The 18,813-nt window shown below is 35.7% G+C and overlaps 1 protein-coding gene across 4 annotated transcripts in view; it reads right to left on the bottom strand.

The window, feature by feature from the left end:
* Positions 1–18,813, bottom strand: part of stau (double-stranded RNA-binding protein Staufen) — a 228,576-nt gene that overhangs the window by 167,817 nt on the left and 41,946 nt on the right. For all 4 annotated transcript variants that reach the window (XM_090410841.1, XM_090410838.1, XM_090410840.1 and 1 more), the window contains exon 3: positions 4,620–4,966. In XM_090410841.1, coding sequence (XP_090266967.1) covers positions 4,620–4,966 — 347 coding nt within the window. The remainder of the gene's footprint in view (positions 1–4,619; positions 4,967–18,813) is intronic.

The raw sequence follows: 18,813 nt of genomic DNA, 5'->3' as shown, positions 1-18,813 counted from the left end.
CTTAATAATTGAATAAAATCCATTTCCTTCCTCACATGTGTCCTCTCCTCCTTCCAATCAATGTTACCATAGTTGAAATCCCCCATAATAATTACCCTCCTTCCACTCATTTCATCAATTTGTTTATGCATACCATCTCCACCATCTATTCCATCACCTGGTCTATAGCAGCACCCAACTGTATATTTTATTCTCCCAGTCTCAATCTCACACCAAATAGCCTCAAATGAGCTCCTTTCACTATCCTGCAATACTTCAATTCTCCTTGGCTGCAGTTCATCAGCTATCATCAATAACACCCCTCCCCCAATTTTATTCTCTCTCTGTCCCTCCTAAACATACTATAACCTACACATTCTATCCCACTAACTATATCATCTTCCGTCAGCCATGTTTCACTAATGCCAATAACCTGTGGCCAGGAAGAGAAAATCAAGGCCAAAAATTCTTCCTTCTTGTTCCTAATATTCCTGGCATTAGTATACATGAATTGCAGTGTTCCCTTTGTCCCACCCCTATCTTGATGCGTTATTCTAAATATCCCATTCCCATTTTTTGTCCTTATTGCTGGCTCAGGTACATTATATACATTTTTACACTCAACTGTCTCACTGATGTCTGGATATCCACTTCCCCCCCTCCTTGGTAGTTCTAGTTTCCCTGGTTCTGCACATCCATTTTCACTTCATTCAGCAACACTTTTTCCAGTCTCCGCACACCAAGTCCATTCAAATGCAGGCCATCCATCTTGTATAAGTCCTTTCGCCCATCAAACTCATTCCACACATCCACAAATTCCACACCACACCGTCCGCATAACCTGCGCATAATATCATTTGCGATTATGGCCCTCCTTCTAAACTCCTCTCTGTCATACCGCGGTAACAGACTCACCATTCTAACTCTGTCACTCTTTTCTTTCGCTACCTTTAACAATACTTTCAAGTCCTCTCTCATAAAAAATTTATCACCTTTCAATTCATTCGTACCAGCCACAATTGTTATTTCTTTCACCCTCTGTTTTTGCACTCTAATGCTCTCACTTACATCCTTAAATTTCGCACCCGGTAAGTACGATTTAGTTACACTCCCATCTATTACTCCTCTTAATAACGAGTCACCATACATTTCAATCACATTATCATTTCCATTAGTATATAAAATTCTGCAACACATGATTTGGGAACCATTGTTGAGAAATATTTGTAGACATTTATAGACAATTAGAAATGAATGGATTTCTAAGGTTCTTTACAGGATATGTGCAGTTTCCTTGTAATTATCTAGCTTCTATTTCTTACCTCCCATCCTTATTTTATCATCATCAAATACTTGATATGTGCTCTTGTGGGAAGGTCCATATGAGTGAAACAAATTCCAATTTGTTTCACTCATATCATAGGAGGCCCCGAGTTATCGTTTATTACAGACGTAATATACAAGATAGGCAAATGTAATTGTGGTAGTACATAGAGATGCCCAACGTATCACATCACAACAAATGCTGGAAGTGGCTGAGCACCTGGAAACCTGGTACTCTATGTTTGCAAATATCTCAATTAGCTGAGCATGGCTGATGTCGTCAATTAAATCGGTAATGTTCGCTTTCAATTGCTGGAGAGGGAGAAAGAGAGAGAGAGAGTGTGTGTGTGGTTTATTGGCATAGACCTTTCCCTTCAATATGTCCCACAGGAAGAAGTCTGACTAAAATCTGGAGACCTTGGTGGCCATATTCCTTCGGATTCTTTCTTTTAAGGTTACACGGTGATCAGTACTCATATTTATAAATTTAGGGACACAAAAACACACATGTTGAACAGATTATTTTATTAATTACTAATAAAATAAAACTTGACGTTTCGACCCCTGTATCGAGGTCATCATCAGAAGAATACAAGTGTATAAGGAACCAAGCTACATGCTCATGCCCTGTATACTGGTAAACTAAATCTACATAGTTAATTAATCCTTTTCCCTTGCCTGACCTCTAGTGATAAAAAAAATTAAAAAAATAAAATAAAATAAATAAAAAAATAATAATAATAAAAAATAATATATAAAAAATAAATAAATACAACTACAATAAACTGCTAAAGTCCTCATGTATTAATATTCTTCTGGATAGTTCGGATTGTTATAATATGATTTCTTTCAGATGCTGTTGAATGTTACATTTTATTTTATATATATATATTTTTTTTTAATCACTAGAGGTCAGGCTAGGGAAAAGGATTAATTAACTATGTAGATTTAGTTCACCGGTATACAGGGCATGAGCATGTAGCTTGGTTCCTTATACACTTGTATTCTTCCGATGATGTCCTCGATACAGGGGTCGAAACGTAAAGTTTTATTTTATTAGAACGTCAAGTTTTATTTTATGTTGAACAGATTATTTTAATAAAATAATCTGTTCAACATGTGTGTTTTTGTGCCCCTAAATTTACAAATATATTCCTTCAGAGATTATGCATTCTTCAAAGAAGCTAGTTAAAACTGACATAGATCTTTTGGATGTGTGACAGGTTATCCTGTCTTGCTGAAAGGAGCCATGTTGTAACTCAATGCTGTCCAACTGAATAACAAATGTGTAGATAATTTCGCAGTACACATCTGTGTTCACTGTCGTTTCAAAGAATTGGGTCCTGTGATGCACATGTGTGACACACTCCTATCTTGAGGTCATGAGGTGGATGTTCATGAATCGCATGTGGATTCGCTTCACCCCCCACCCCACAAGCACGTATTCTGCAAAATGAAGTACCTAGATAGGTGGAACCACTCTTTGTCTGAGAAAAATGTTATGTCCAGGATGTCATCGTTTTCAGCCACAAAGGTCTGAAACCAGTTTTATGACACCCTTTTCGCGAAACAGGGCTCCTGCAGTTCTTACACTACAGATACTCGATATGGGTGAATGCTCCATTTTTTTTGCTGCTCTGTGGCAAATTAAAAGTGATAAGCCAATTTCTTGGGACAGTCACTGTAAGGACTTGCATAACAGGTTGGCATGGCCTGCACTGTTTCCCTGGTCGTTACAGGGCAGTAGCCCCTGTGAATATTCACCAACATGCCTGTTGTCTCCAGTTTTTTTTTTTTTAACCATCTTCTGTATCTGTAACACACTTTTTTTGACAGCACTGCAACGTTAAACTGTTTCCTGAAATTTGAGTGCGTAACCTTGAATGAACTTATAGTCAAATATGATTTGACCAAGAACACTCACTTTCTGCTCAATCATGCACATGTTCACCACACCAAGACTGGCCGCAAACTGAGCATATCAGGGTGTGAGGAACTCAACACTGGAAGTTAGCAACAGTCATATGATGGCCGCAATGCGAAAGCACACACAGGCGAGACATGCTGCATTTAAATGTCTCTATCCATGTCGGTACAACTGTAGTTGCAACCATCTTGTTTGTATATTATGTCTTGGAAGTTTATTTTGCACTTGGATAGATTATATTAAATTTAATTTAATCCTTTATCCAAAGTGTAAGCAAACAAAGTTTGCACCTGAAAATATCTTCAGGATTGAGGTAAGATGGTACAGCCCTTGGCAACTCGTAGCAAAGGAGGACCAAGCTCTGATCACTCCTTGTCTCAGTATCTCCCATAATGCAAAGCACATCTCCTTGCAGACATGTATACTGCTATGCCTTAAGGGAAGGGCCACTACCCAGACCAGATAATTTAATAATAAGGTGGTACACCGGCAACTCGTATAGGTAAATATGACCTCTCCATTGCTTCTGCCTTAGTATCACCACTCTGGGTCTGCCTCCCACTGACGAGACCTCAATAAAGGTCGAAACCGGTCTTTCCCTCAATGCATAGCAGTATACATGTCTGCAAGGAGATGTGCTTTGCATTATGGGAGATACCGAGACAAGGAGTGATGAGAGCTTGGCCCACCTTTGCTACGAGTTGCCAAGGGATGTACCACCTTACCTCAGTCCTGAAGATATCTTTAGGTGCAAACTTTGTTTGCTTACACTTGAATAAAGGATTAAACTAAATTTATTATAGTCTAACCAAGTGCAAAATAAACTTCCAACATCTTTCTCTAAATCCAGAGTAATTTAATAATAAGGTGGTACAGCAGTTGGCAACTCATATAGGTAAATATGACTTCTCCATTGCTTCTGCCTTAGTATCACCATTCTAGGTCTGCCTCCCACTGATGAGACCTCAATAAAAGTCGAAACTGGTCTGGGTAGTGGCCCTTCCCTTAATGCATAGCAGTATACATGTCTGCAAGGAGATGTGCTTTGCATTATGGGAGATACTGAGACAAGGAGTGATGAGAGCTTGGTCCACCTTTGCTATGAGTTGCGAAGGGATGTACCACCTTACCTCAGTCCTGAAGATATTTTCAGGTGCAAACTTTGTTTGCTTACACTTGGATAAAGGATTAAACTAAACTTATTATATATTATGTCTGTAATAAACGATAACTCATGGCCTCCTACAAGTGAAACAGCCTGTACAAGCAACTAATACTATGAACTTCGTTTTAACAACTTAATCACCAAATTTACCTACATTTTGCTGGCATATTCTTAACATAAATTTTTAAAATATAATCAAAATATTAAATAAACAAACCAAATAACCTTGTTGTAACGGGCCAGTTCATTAATTAAACACATTGGTGTCTTCTCTTTTATGTTTGCCAGAGTTACGGTGGGCTGAGTACTGCCACCACCAGCAGAGGGGGCGGGTGCTGTGCTGTTGGGGACAGTACCTCCAGAAGCTGTCATACGTGGCTGACCCTGAGGTGGGACAGGAGTTGCTGAAAGGCCAGAAGTTGAAACACCACTTAGAGGTGTACCCTGTAATGCTAATGGGTGGTCTCCCATTGGCCCTAAGGAAGAGTGACCAGGAGGAGGAATGGTGGGAGGAGTAGGCCCAGTGGCACCTCCTGCCTGGGTTAAGTTCACTCCTACCATCATGCTACCACCTAAAAAAAGAAAGAATTATAATCTTTAAAAAAAAAAGCAAAACAAATAAACTAGCATTCAGTGACTTTTTCCACTAATATAACCCTTAGTCCCCAAAGTTACTAATATGCTATAAGTTTACAACTTTTTAGAGGTTAGATTATGAAATTACTATTTGAAGACTACCACAGGTCAGATCCTCATTCATATAATGGATCTGCAGTAATCTCTTATGGTGGTGCACATGAAAATCACTTGAACCTAATCTAGAAAACCACAGTCATTAAATTCTCCAAAATATACATATAGTATTTAAAAAAAATCTATAGCTTTTAAACAAAAAATGAACTGCTGCAATCAAATTACATGACAGTTGACAGTAGTAAGCAATCATAAAATTCTGTACTAAAGAACATATCAGTGATATTATTTACCTTAAATTAATGGAACTTGTTTTTTTATTATTATTATTATCAATTCCACATATGAGATGTTGCAAGACCTATAGCATACCAGTGTCACGTGTGAGCAACTGGTCAAGAAGGAAAAAAAAAAAAAACTGTTGATGTTTTGTGAATAACTGAAGGTTGTGGACCTTTGGTTATTGGTTAAGGTAATTAATTTCCTTTGCATTTAGCATCCATGTTTCATAGCCATATGTTAATATAAGAAGAATACATTGGTTAAAAACTTCTCTCTTTAGGCATAAAGGTAGTTGGCTTTCTTGGAAGTTTCTCTGCTCGGTTATACTACAAATTAAAGATACCGAGAAATTATATTCTTGTTTTCATCCTTTATCCAAGTGTAAGCAAACAAAGTTTGCACATAAAGTAACTTCATGACTGGGCTACTTATATATAGAGGTTAATGACTTCACATCAATTGCCTTAGTATCCCAACAATGCAAGGCGTTGTTGGGATACTAAGATACTATGCATAGCATTATACATGTCCTTACAGACATGTATAATGCTATGCATAGCCCTTCCCACTACTTTAACGGTAGTGGGAAGGACTACTACCCAGACTGGTTTTGAACTCTGAGGTCTCATTAGTGGAAGCCAGACCCAGAAGTGATACCAAAGTTGAAGTAATGAAGAAGTCATATTTCCATATACAAGTAACCAAAAAAAGGTGTCACATCTTATTATTAAAATAAAGTGGATTAGAGGTAGATACTGGAACTTGTTCCAGAGATTAGGGATAGATGGAAAGTTTTCTGCTTGGTTATACTATAAATTAAAGACGCCAAGAAATTATATTGTTGGTTTAATTCTTTATCCAAGTGTAAGCAAAGAAAGTTTGCACCTGAAGTAATTTCATGACTGAGCAACTCGTATACAGAAGCTAATGACATCACATCATTTGCCTTAGTATCACATAATGCAAAGCACACCTCCTTACAGACATGCATAATGCTAAGGCAAGTGATGTGAAGTCATTAGCTTCTATATACGAGTTGTCCAGTCCTTATACTTGGATAAAGGATTAAACTAAGAATATAATTTCTTGGCATAACCAAGTGGAAAAACTTCCAACATCTATCTCTAATTCAGAGTATTTTAATAATAAGGTGTAAAAACCTTTTGGATGCTCGTATATAGAAACATGACTTCTGCATTACTTCTGGGTCTGGTCCCCACTGATGAGACCTCAATAGTATTCTATAAGGCAAAGCACATCTCCTTACGAACATGCATAATGCTAAGGCAAGTGATGTGAAGTCATTAGTTTCTATATATACGAGTTGCCCAGTTAGGAAATTACTTCAGGAACAAACTTTGTTTGCTTCCCTTCCCTTCATGTGTCATCACCTATCCAGGAGGTTGGCTACCATGATGCGACTCATGGCCGACTACAGGCGTAAAGACATATGGTGAGGATCCTATCTCTTCCACATATTGTTGTAAGTATTCATAGCTGTAAATCCATGTGTGTTCATGGGGCCGGTTTGTCTTCTTGCGGGAGGAAAAACCTCGGCTAAACTGGGAAGAAAAACCTTGTTGTCCACGCCCAGGACCAGCTAACTTGGCTATGGCTGAAGATCCTTGAGCTCCTCACATCATCAACGGAATCGAACCTAGGACACTCCTTCCCCAGGCATATGGTTGCGAAGCGCATAGGCTAACCATGCAGACTTTGTTTGCTTACACTTGGATAAAGGATTAAACTAAGAATATATTACTAACTATTATAATAACGGAATTAACTCACATAAATTTTCTTTATTCGTAGAATTTTCACCTGTATCACAGGCATAATCAGTACAGGTACAAGGCTAATTAAATTCTTTAAATTTATTTAATTATTATTATTATTTATTTAATTATTCAATTATAATAATTTAATTTTTTTTAAATATATATATACAGTAAAACCCCTTTTTTTACACTTTTTAGGGGACTGATGAAAAAAAAAAGTGTAAATAGCAGGAAATGTAAAAAAATCATTAAAAAAGGCTAAAAGCTGACTTACTGTTAGTATGTGAGTCTACATACTAGATTACAAAATTTAATAACTGAAAATAAACGAATTTACAATTACTTACATTTATCTATTCAAAAAAATCTTTAATTGTTGATTGTTTTTTCTTTTTCTGCACTCTTATAAGTTCCACCTGCCTCTCCACAGTGTATAAGGCATTAAATGCCCTATCGTCTCCTGATGCACTTGCAATATACCGCCTCAAAACAGAGATAGCTTCCATTGCACTTCTTCCTCTTCTTCACCAAGGTGGTTGGAAAGGATGTCCTCTGCACTTGGTACCATTGATGTGATCATATCAACATCAACATAGTCTTGAAATGAGGAAAACTCATCCATTACATACCAGTTGTTGGATACTGACATATCTTCTTCCTCCTCTTCTGCAAACGTAACTCCTGCCTTGCGGAAACAGTTGGATATGGTTTCAGAGTAATATGCAACCATGCTTTGGCCACATAATGCATGGCATCAAGGATTGATAATTGATATGGTCATTTGTTTTGGGTCCATACAATTATCATGCATAAACACAGCTTTTTCAACAAGCATTTTTCTATATTTCCATTTAAATGCATGGATAATGCCCAGATCCAATGGCTGAACTCACTTGTACAATTAGGGGGAAAGAACAACACTAATCTAATGTTTCTGAGCTGCAGATCTTTAGGGTGTGTGCAGGACATTTGTCTAACAGTAGTAATATTTTGTGGTGATTTGTCCCTATTTTAGCATCCAGAACAGTGGATGTGAAGATTCTGCTGGCCATCCATCCATGCTGTGCTGTTGGCATCATACTTAGGCAGATTTTTCACGTTCTTAAAACACCTTGGCTTTTTAAATTTACCAATTACCAGTGGAGGTAATTTTTCGGATCCATCAGCATTGACCATGAGCAAAACAGTTGCCCTCTGCTTGCTGAGTTTTCCACCATGACACTTCTCTCCTTTAAAATACAATGTTTTACTTGGCAGAATATTATAAAAGAGGCCAGTTTCATCAACATTGAAAATATTTTTCGGTTCGTAGTCCTGAATAATAGTCTTTAGTTCATGTTTCCACTGGTTTACAATTTCCCCTGCAACACTATCACTTTCTCCGCACACTTGATTATACACAATATTGTGACGAGTCTTGAAACAATCAATCCATCCATTTGACGCAGTAAAACCATTAATCCCCAACCTCGCAGCAAATTCAAGGGCTTTTGCTCGGAGTATAGTACCATCGACTGGAATACCTGACGCTCTCGTAGAAACAAACCACTCCACCACAAGTTTATCCAATTCATCGTATGTCGATGTCCGGATATATTTTCGTTTTTTTGACATAGTTCCAGATTGCTTTGCATTGAGTTCAATGCTTGACTGTTTTTTACTATTGTGTTCAAAGTGGACACAGAGAGATCAAGATCTTTTGCTAACTGAACACGTGTTCCGGCATGCCAATCTATATGTCGCAGAATTGCCATCTTTTCTTCTACCGAAATACATCTTCTGTCTTTTTTCTCCATGTTACTAACATGGATAATCTACCACCGCAACTTGCAAGCAACTATCACACGCTAAATTACTTACCAGAAATTCTGCAATATCGATTTGTACTGTGATTGAAAATCACGGTATCGCTCATCACTACTGCAAGCATGCAACCACAGTCATGGTGGAAATGAAACTACAGCCGAAAGCAACGCCACCTGAGAACAGAAATTCGCAGATTTCTGCAGAAATCTATTTGAAAATTGGTATTGCAACCTGGAAAACAATACATCGTGAGAACAGGACTTAAGATGAGACCAATGGAAAATGATGTAAATGGCAGGAAAACGTAAATTGCGGGAACGTAATAACAGGGTTTTACTGTATGTATACAATTATATGTTAGGAAAGATCTGCTGCTTTATAAAGTACTATCTCCCACAAGGGGGGAAGACGTAGACCATCAGATCTGTTTAGGTTAGGGGAGTGAAGTAATGTTTCACATGTTTCTTTGAATTGCCGTTCCATTAGGAACCGACTTTTGTGAATGACTTTTTTCTTGTTCCACTTAATTCTCTGTCTGGTGTTGATGGCATGTTCTGCAATTCCAGACTGTTCGGGTTCACGGTACCGGATGATTGCAGAACATGCCATCAACACCAGACATAGAGTTAAGTGGAATAAGACAAATGGAATGGCTATACAAAGAAACATTACTCCTCTAATCTAAACAGATCTGATGGTCTATGTCTTCCCCCCTTGTGGGAGATAGTACTTTATAAAGCAGCAAATCTTTCCAGACATAATAATTGTATACACATATATATATTTTTATATATATATATTAGGATAACCAAGTAATTTTATAAACTTGGTTATTTGGTAATTATAAATTTATTACATTTATATATATATATATATAAAATTAATTATTATAATTGAATAATTATTTAATAATTAAAAATAAATAAAAAATAAATGAATAAATAATAATAATAATTAAATAAATTTAGAAAATTTAACCTTAGCTACTTAGGTGGCACTTTGTGAATATAACAGTTATTGTTTAATTAGCCTTGTACATGTACTGATTATGCCTGTGATACTCAGGTGAAAATTCTACAAATAAAGAATAAACGTGAGTTAATTCTGTTATTATAATAGTTAGTAATATGTCTATTCACGGGAGATCCTTACTGACACTTATATTAAGAATATAATTTCTTGGTATCTTTAATTCATAGTATAACCAAGTGGGAAAACTTTCAACATCTATCTCTAATCCAGAGTATTTTAATAATAAGGTGTAAAAACCTTTTGGATACTCGTATATGGAAATATTACTTCTGAATCTGGTTCCCGCTGATGAGACCTAAATAAAGGTCGAAATCAGTCTGGGTTAGTGACACTTCCCATAATGCATTGCATTATTCATGTCTGTAAAGAGACTTGCTTTGCATTATGGGATACAAAAGCAAGTGATGTGAAGTCATTAGCTTCTATATACAAGTTGCCCAGTTCTGAAATTACTTCAGAAGCAAACTTTGTTTGCTTACACTTGGATAAAGGATTAAACCAAGAATATAATTTCTTGGTATCTTTAATTTATAGTTATTTTTGACTTGAGTGGTACTGACTGCATATATTTAAGTTACCTAATGTAGTATATTTGTATTAAAATTCTGATATCCCACAAATGAACTTATCACTTATAAAAGAAGCGATGGAAACCACTGCAATTCACATCGCAGGAAAAATTAAGTGAACTTATCTCGATGTTAGACCCTGTGAACTTAAGAATGGTATAAATTCCACCTGTTTCATCTTGAAGTTAAAATTAATAAACTTTCCTGGACTATGAAAAGAACTGTCATTTTCAAGAATAGCAATGAAAAAAAGCATATTGGCAATGCACAATGATTAACTGAGCAGAAGTTGCTCTCTTGTATTTCCAAACATACAGAAAAGTAAAAAGAATGTCATGGAACGTTTATAAGCATTCAACTGTTTGGAGTTAGGAAAAGAACACATAGGAAGAGAAATTGAAGAGCTTCAGTGTCTTCAAATATATAAAGACTAAACAATAATTACAAGAAAGGTTATAAATGGAAGACAAAGAGGATATCCTTTAATGAAGAAATAAGTGAAGTTATTAATACCCATTAATCCATATGGGATTTAATTCAGTTAGAGCTGAAAGGAACTTTATTACTCTCCAGTTTTTATAGAAATGGGCCCAGTTAAGTTTATTTAATATTCTAAGTCTGATAAGTGATTTAAAACAGCTGATATAGTTTTAGATATACCTTCAGCAAATATGCTGATACTTTTGTATATAAAGTAAATTTGTTCAGAAGTGATAAAGCCGTTGATATCATTATAAGTGATTTATTCAGCAGAGTTTGCTGTGACTTTAATATAGAAAGTGAATCAAGTTATTGAAACGTCTTGAATGAGTGAACGAAGACAAGAATCTTCCATGTTCCATGATTTGAGATGCAAGAGTATAGTGTGCTTAAGTCCTAGTGTCCTGGAGTGCTTAAGGGTCAAAGCTGTATAACTGAGAGGAGACCTCCACATAGCCTTTAAAGGAACGTGGAGAACCGACCAGGGCTTCTGACCTAATGTCCAATCCTCACCGTGGTGCACCCTGTTGGGTATCTACCTGGATACTGAACGAACTAGATTGGGCTGGCAATTTGGGATTTAGCCGACCAAATTGTATTCTTATTGGTTAAACCAAAATACAAAATGATGGTCCAACATGGCAAAATTTCATGCCAGCTGAGGCGTCGCCAGGTTAAACAAGGCACCTGTTGTTTTTGCCAGGGAACCAGGGCGAACAGCGAAAAGTCAGCTACTGGAACAAATCTGAAAACACACCCCAACTCAACATCACCAGAGTTAAAGATCGGTACTATCAACATAAGAAGCCTGAATGGCAAAGAAATGGAGCTAGCTGAGGAATTAGATAAGTGCCAGAGCGACATAATAGGGGTGACTGAAACAAAAGACAAAAACTGGTGAGATGTTTTTGAGCAATAAATACAAAATGTTATATTCAGGCAATGACAATCAAGCAAAAGAAGGAGTAGCCATAGTATTCAACACAAAATATAAGGCTAATCTTCTTAAATGGCAGGCAGTCTCATGTAGAGTGATGTGGGCAAATATGAGAATGGGGAACTGGACAATGAGACTTATTTGTGCCTATGGTCCCACAGAAGGTTCTACTTAGGTAGAAGTAGAGGAATTTTTTGAGGCTTTAGAAAAAGCAACTGACACAATGAAAAAGGAAAAGTTGGTCCTTGTTGGGGATCTAAATAGCAGAGTAGGAAATGATTGTCAGCCATAAAAATATTTAGAGAAAATTTGGAGAAAAGAGCAAAGCTAATAATAATGGCAAATATCTGTTGGATTTCTGCTCAGGACACGGACTGGTTATTACTAACACCATATTCCAACATAAAAATGTGCAAATTCACATGGAGAGAAAAGGCAAGGAATAAGAAAAGTCTCATTGACTATGTTATTGTTGATAGTGATGTTTTCTCCCTAGAGCAGGACACCAATGTACAGAGTATCTGAAATTGGAAGTGATCACTATTTAGTCTTGAGCAGGATAAAATTGAATTTCATATTGAAAAGAATAACATGCAAGAAAGTTTTAAAGAAGCGAATAAAAGTTGAGCAGCTCTCAGATGTGAACTGTAGACTAAAATGCACAAAGATTATTGAAGAAAAAATGAAAGAGTTTGAGAACAGGAACCAAACCTTGGAGATTCAGTGGCAAGCCTTGAAGAAAACCCTGATTGATTCAGCTAGAGAGGCATGTGGTGAAGTTATCTGCAAGGATAGAAAGATTAGAACTCCATGGTGGACACAGGAAGTTAAAGAGGCAGTGAAGGAAAAGAAGAAAGCATATCAAAAGTTTAGCTAGTTTTACATAGTAAAACTAACTAAACAAAAGTCATAGGAGGAATTTGGCAAGAACATAGAAAATAATTATCATGAAGGTGGTAAGATATTGTGGAGGTTGTTGAAGAAGCTTAGAAATAGAGGAAAGAGTGCTGTAAAAGGAGTTAGAGATAATAAAGGTGACATGAAAAAGGGAGAAAAAGATAATAAAGGTGACATGAAAAAGGGAGAAAAAGATATCCTTGAAGTATGGAATAATTACTTAAAAAAATTGCTAAATGAAACACGCAATGATAGCACAATGGTAAAATACACTCAACAGGCATACAGTCAGGAATACATATCCATACTTGAAGTAGAAACAGCTATCAAAGGCTTGAAATGTGGAAAGGCAGCAGGAGTAGATGATATTCGACCAGAAATGCTGAAGCATGGTGGTATAAAAGTCTTACAGTGGCTGCACTGCATAGTTCAGAAGGCCTGGACAGAGGGACAAATTCCCGATGATTGCAGTAGAGCTCTCATAGTACCCATATATAAAAAGGGAAATAAAACTGAATGTGAGAATTACAGAGGTATTTCCCTACTGAATGTTCCTGGTGAGATATATGCAACTATACTTGATAAACTGTTGAGAAGAATTGCAGAAGAAAAGCTTGTGAAGAACAAGCTGGATTCAGTTCAAATAGAGGCTGTCAGGATCAGATCTTCACTTTACGACAAATAGTTGAGAAAGAATGGGAATATAACAAACATCTGTATTTAAGTTTTGGCGATTTGGAAAGAGAGAGAGAAGCTGTTCAATACGCTACAGTTATATGGTGTCAATGGGGCATTATATCAAGCAATACTTAGTCTTTATTTGAGTTGTAAGTCAGTAGTTAGAATTGAAGGAAGTACAGGAAGATGGTTTAATGTTAAATCTGGCATGAGACAAGGATGTACATTATCCCCTCGGTTATTCATTATCTATATGGATCACATTATGAAGGAAAATGGTATTAAACATGATATCAAAATTGGAGATGTTAATTTCAGCTCTTTGTTTTATGCGGATGATGTTATACTTCTAAATAAATCCGCTACAAGTCTGCAAGATTCTCTGACTAAATTGAATAACTGTTGTAATAGATAAGGTATGAAGGTCAGGAATAAAAAGACAAAGATAATGAAAATAGGCAGAATCACTGAAAACGTCAACTGTGTTGTGAATGGAGAACCTGTGGAACAAGCAAAACATTTCTGCAAGTTAGGCATGATTTTTAGTGAAGATGGTAAGTTAAATATAGAAACAGACAACAGAATCAACAAAGCTGGTATGGTAGGAAGTCAACTGAATAAATTCATATAGAATAAGAGAGAAATTAGTCAGAACACTAAATTAGCTGTATACAAGACAGTGCTCAAATAAGTTTCAACCTATGGATCTGAGAGCTGGGTCAGAAGTAATACACTTGACCAAAGACTAAAGCCGCATATGAGAGTCCTGAGAAAGATCAGGGGAGTGAACAGATGGCATCAATGGCAATATCATATTAAAAAAGAGGATATTAGGAAAGAACTAGACATTGTCAGTGTCCAGGAATGTGTTAGCTGAGCTAATCTCAGGTGGTATTGTCACTTAAACAGAATGGGCGAGGAAAGATTAGCAAAACAAGTGTTCGCTGCCAGGTTGGCAGGAAAATGCCCCAGAAGAAGACCAAGATATAGGTGGATCAATAAGGTACAAAGTGCCTTAGATGACAGAAATATAAGATCCGAGAATGTTGGAGTCTTGAGAAGTAACAGACTGAATTGGAGGAAATTTGTAGATAAGAAGTTAGTAATGATGTAAATTTTTCATGTAGCACTATCATATCCTGTACACCCCTTGAGGTTACATGGCAGGAACTTGATGATGATGAGTATAGTGCGAGAGATGTAATGAGATAAGATGATGCAAAAGTTTAATGTGAGACCATGCCTTACTTACTGTAGCATGAAGTGGCGTGAAAATGTGTGTTTGGTCTTTAGAGCAAGGTTTCTGGAACTGGTAAAAATTCAATAAAAAATTTTCAAAAAAAAACATATAAAAGCAATAAAAATAGAAAACAAAACATCCTTAACCCACTCACAGTATGAATGTACTACAGATTTATAGAAGCCTTTCCTGGGCGGGAGCCACAAAAAAAGTTTGATTTGGGTTGCTGTCATATTATTATGTTAGTCTTGCCCCTGTGTAAATTCAAGAAAGAATTAAATTTCTGTAGGAGGCAAGAGACCCAAGTTCTAGAAGTTTTATCCATAAAGGATAACTGTTAGATTATAAATTAAAGAAGCCAAGAAATTATATTCTTGGTTTTATCCTTATCTAAGTGTAAGCGAACAAAGTTTGTGTGTGAAGTATCTTCATGACTAGGCTACCTGTACATAGGGGCTAATGACTTCACACGAACTGCCTTAGTATCTCATAATGCAAAGCACATACATATCCATATCCTTACAGACATGTATAATGCTATGCACTATGCAAAGGGCCACTACCCAGACTAGTTTTGACCTTTATTGAAGTCTCATCAGTGGGGGCCAGTTGAAAGAAATGCAAAGTCATATTTTCAATATATTTTTAAATATATAATTTTTTACGTATATTCTCTAAACAGGAATGGTAAAAAATTGATTGACTTGGTAGTTTATAATAACCTTAAAGTACTGAATTCTTTCATAAATATACTTGGGCAGCAAGAGGATGGAAATCAATATTATATTACTTGATCTTAAATGAAAAGACATCAAGGCTCACTTTAGATGTCAGAGTTCAAAGAGGATATGAAATAAGCAGTGACCACTTTCTCATTAAAATAAAATTACGATTACCATCTAAATGGCTACAAATAACAAGAACAGAAAGAAAATTTTAAATATTTGTTTATAAAACTAGATTATTAAATGACACAAATATACAATGCCGATATGAACAAAGAATTAACCAATATTTAGATAAAACAAAACAAAATAAAGAAATAGAATGTTTATTAATTAAATGAAGAGCCAAAGGCTTCAATTCGGCAACATATAAACTTATTAAGGGATATTACATCCCATATTGTTTCATAGCCGAATAAGAAACTCAAAGCGTTTCATGGTGAATATAGTAAATATATAAAGTTCGGCAAGTCCAAGTGTAAGCAAATACCTGGATAGTGTTGCAACTGACCCTTTAGGGAATGCAACACTGAGGCAACTCATGGTAAAGGTGGAGCAAGATCCGATCACTATTCTTGATATTTCCCCATAATGTGAAACCCAGCTCCTAGGAGCTGTATTACTTACATTATGAGTGAGAGAAGGTCACTACCCAGACCGGTTTCAACCTTTATTGAGGTCTCATCACTGAGTAGGTAGACTTAGAAATACCAAGTTTGCAGCAAACAGAATTTACATATACCCTACTATGAGAATTGCCAAGAAGGTGTCCTAATAAATTATTAATTATATGAAGAGCCAAAGGCTTCAATTCGGTGACATATAAACTTATTTAAGTTAAGGGATATTACATCCCATATTGTTTCATAGCCGAATAAGAAACTAAGAGAGTTTCATGCCAAATATAGTAAATATATAAAGTTCGGCGAGTCCAAGCATAAGCAAATACCTGGATAGTGTTGCAACTGACCCTTTAGGGTCAGTCGCAACACTATCCAGGTATCTGCTTACTATATTCGGCATGAAACTCTTTGAGTTTCTTATTCGGCTATGAAACAATATGGGATGTAATATCCCTTAACTTAAACAAGTTAAATTACGCTTGGACATAAACCGCAAAAATCAGGCCTTGCTCAACATGGAGTTGAAAACCCAAACCACAAGATCCACTGGGAAAAGACAAAACTCCTACACAGATCTTCATATAAATATGAACGCTCATATAAAGAAAGTGCTGAAGCCATACTTCACAGACCAAATCTAAATCGTAATGGTGTTCTTGCCATCCCTAAAGTATAGGAAATTGTCATACAAAATTGTGTAAAAAAAAAAAAAAAACTGCAATTTAATTTTAATTTAATTCAATTTAATCTAATTTAAGTTCAGGCCACAGCGCACCACTGCACACAATTTGGATTCCATTGTACATACACACCCTATTCTTTGTGTCATTCCTAGTATTGTTCTACTATACTGATGATGTCCTAAGATACCTAGGACGAAATATTTACGTAATAAAAAACCTACTACTGTGGTTCACGTGTGTTAATTTTAGTCATGAATTCTCCACAGGTTTCTCTATATAATCAATAAATAGTTATTTTCTTATCAATCTGTGTTCGCATCAACACCGTTTAAATCCAATTCAACATGTGTGATGAACACATAAGCCTATCCACGCGGTTAAAGATCAAATGATGAACTATCATGTACAAGAGAGATAAACCAGGAGTACGATGAGATGTTTCCTTTCAGCAACTCTTTTTATTTATCTAAATGAAATAATAATAAAATGGAATAAAAATTTCCATCAGGGTATTAAGCTTTCTCCTACTGTGAACTTAAACATGCTCCTTTTTGCTGATCGCCAAATAATAATTACAAATTCTGAAGATAACTTACAGAAAGATATTTCAAATTTAAATGTGATAGCCAAAGATTATGGAATGATATCAAAAACGATGGCCTTTAAAGGACACGATCCAATAAGTGTTTTTCTTGTGACTATGTTTGTGTGTTTCCTTTTGTAAATTAAAGATAATTTTGGTTATAAAGGTGTGCAAAGAATCAATCTCTTATTAATGATTTAATTTAGAAGATAAGATGTTTATGTAATACCCTTAGATACTAATCTGTGTGCAAGTTGAATTTGTACTTTAGTTTCAGATATTCTTTTTTATTTTAAAATTAAGAGACAAACCACTCAGAATGGAGGGTTGCATTCTATCAAGTTGCATCTCATACTAAAGGTGCAATGTGACAGAATTGCACAAAAGAAAGTAATAACACCTACATGAAGGTTTCAGGCAAGTGACATTAATTTAAGCTAATGTAACATTTTGAAATTTAAACTATGGATTTTCATTTTTATAATTTCAAACTCTTCTAGTTTTCTTCTTTCTTATATGTCTCCTATTATTAACATTTGCACCTTTTCAAGTTGTAATTTCCAATTATTTGTGATCTGTCATCAAAGTATGATTTCCAGTCATTTGGATTGTTCTGTTTCCATTGTTCTCTTTTTCAGAATTCCCCTTATTTACTGACAGATACAATTTTCTCCAAAATTTATCTTTGTTCAGTAGAATATCTTGTTCAATGGTTATTAAGTTTAATATACTTAAGTATTCTCCCTGCTACCATACATTTCAGCCTATGATAGAAGAGGGGAAATAAATTAAGATCCAATTAATTCTAAAAAGTTTTACACTTGGTTAGAAATTAAATTAAACTTGCTAAGAAATTATATTCTTGTTTAATCCTTATTCCAAGCATAGGTAAACCAAGTTTGTGCATGAAGTATTTTCATGACAAGGTTACTTGTATATAGAGGCTGATGACTTCACATTAATTGCCTTAGTATCTCATAATGCAAAGCATACTTCCTTTCAAAAGTGTATTTTGCTATGCATTATGGGAAAGGTCATTACCCAGACCTTTACTGTAGTATTGTTAAAGTGTGGGGATAACTTGCCAAAAACTCCACTTTTAATTTTACTTAGTGACCATAAAGAATCATTATTAAACTCATCACTCCTCCCGACTGGAATTAATCTAGGGCAGGAAACTCATTGGTGGCTCTTCTACCAAGGGAGCCAGACCCCAGAAGAGATACTAAAGTTGAATTAATGCAGAGGTCATGTATTTCTCAAATACATGCATTCAATAGGTGTATCACCTTATCATTGAAATACTCTGGACCAGCAATAGTTGCTAAAAGTTTTTCCATTTGATTAGAAATTAAACTAAATTTGTCAAGAAATTATATTCTTGTTTAATCCAAGCATAAGCAAACAAAGTTT

Source organism: Typopeltis vanoorti, chromosome 21, assembly GCF_054136105.1.
Source record: "Typopeltis vanoorti isolate ZY-2024b chromosome 21, IOZ_Tvanoo_1.0, whole genome shotgun sequence".
Lineage (NCBI taxonomy): Eukaryota > Metazoa > Arthropoda > Arachnida > Uropygi > Thelyphonidae > Typopeltis > Typopeltis vanoorti.
Note: the sequence above shows the minus strand (reverse complement) of the source record. Positions and strands in the feature narration are given on the sequence as shown.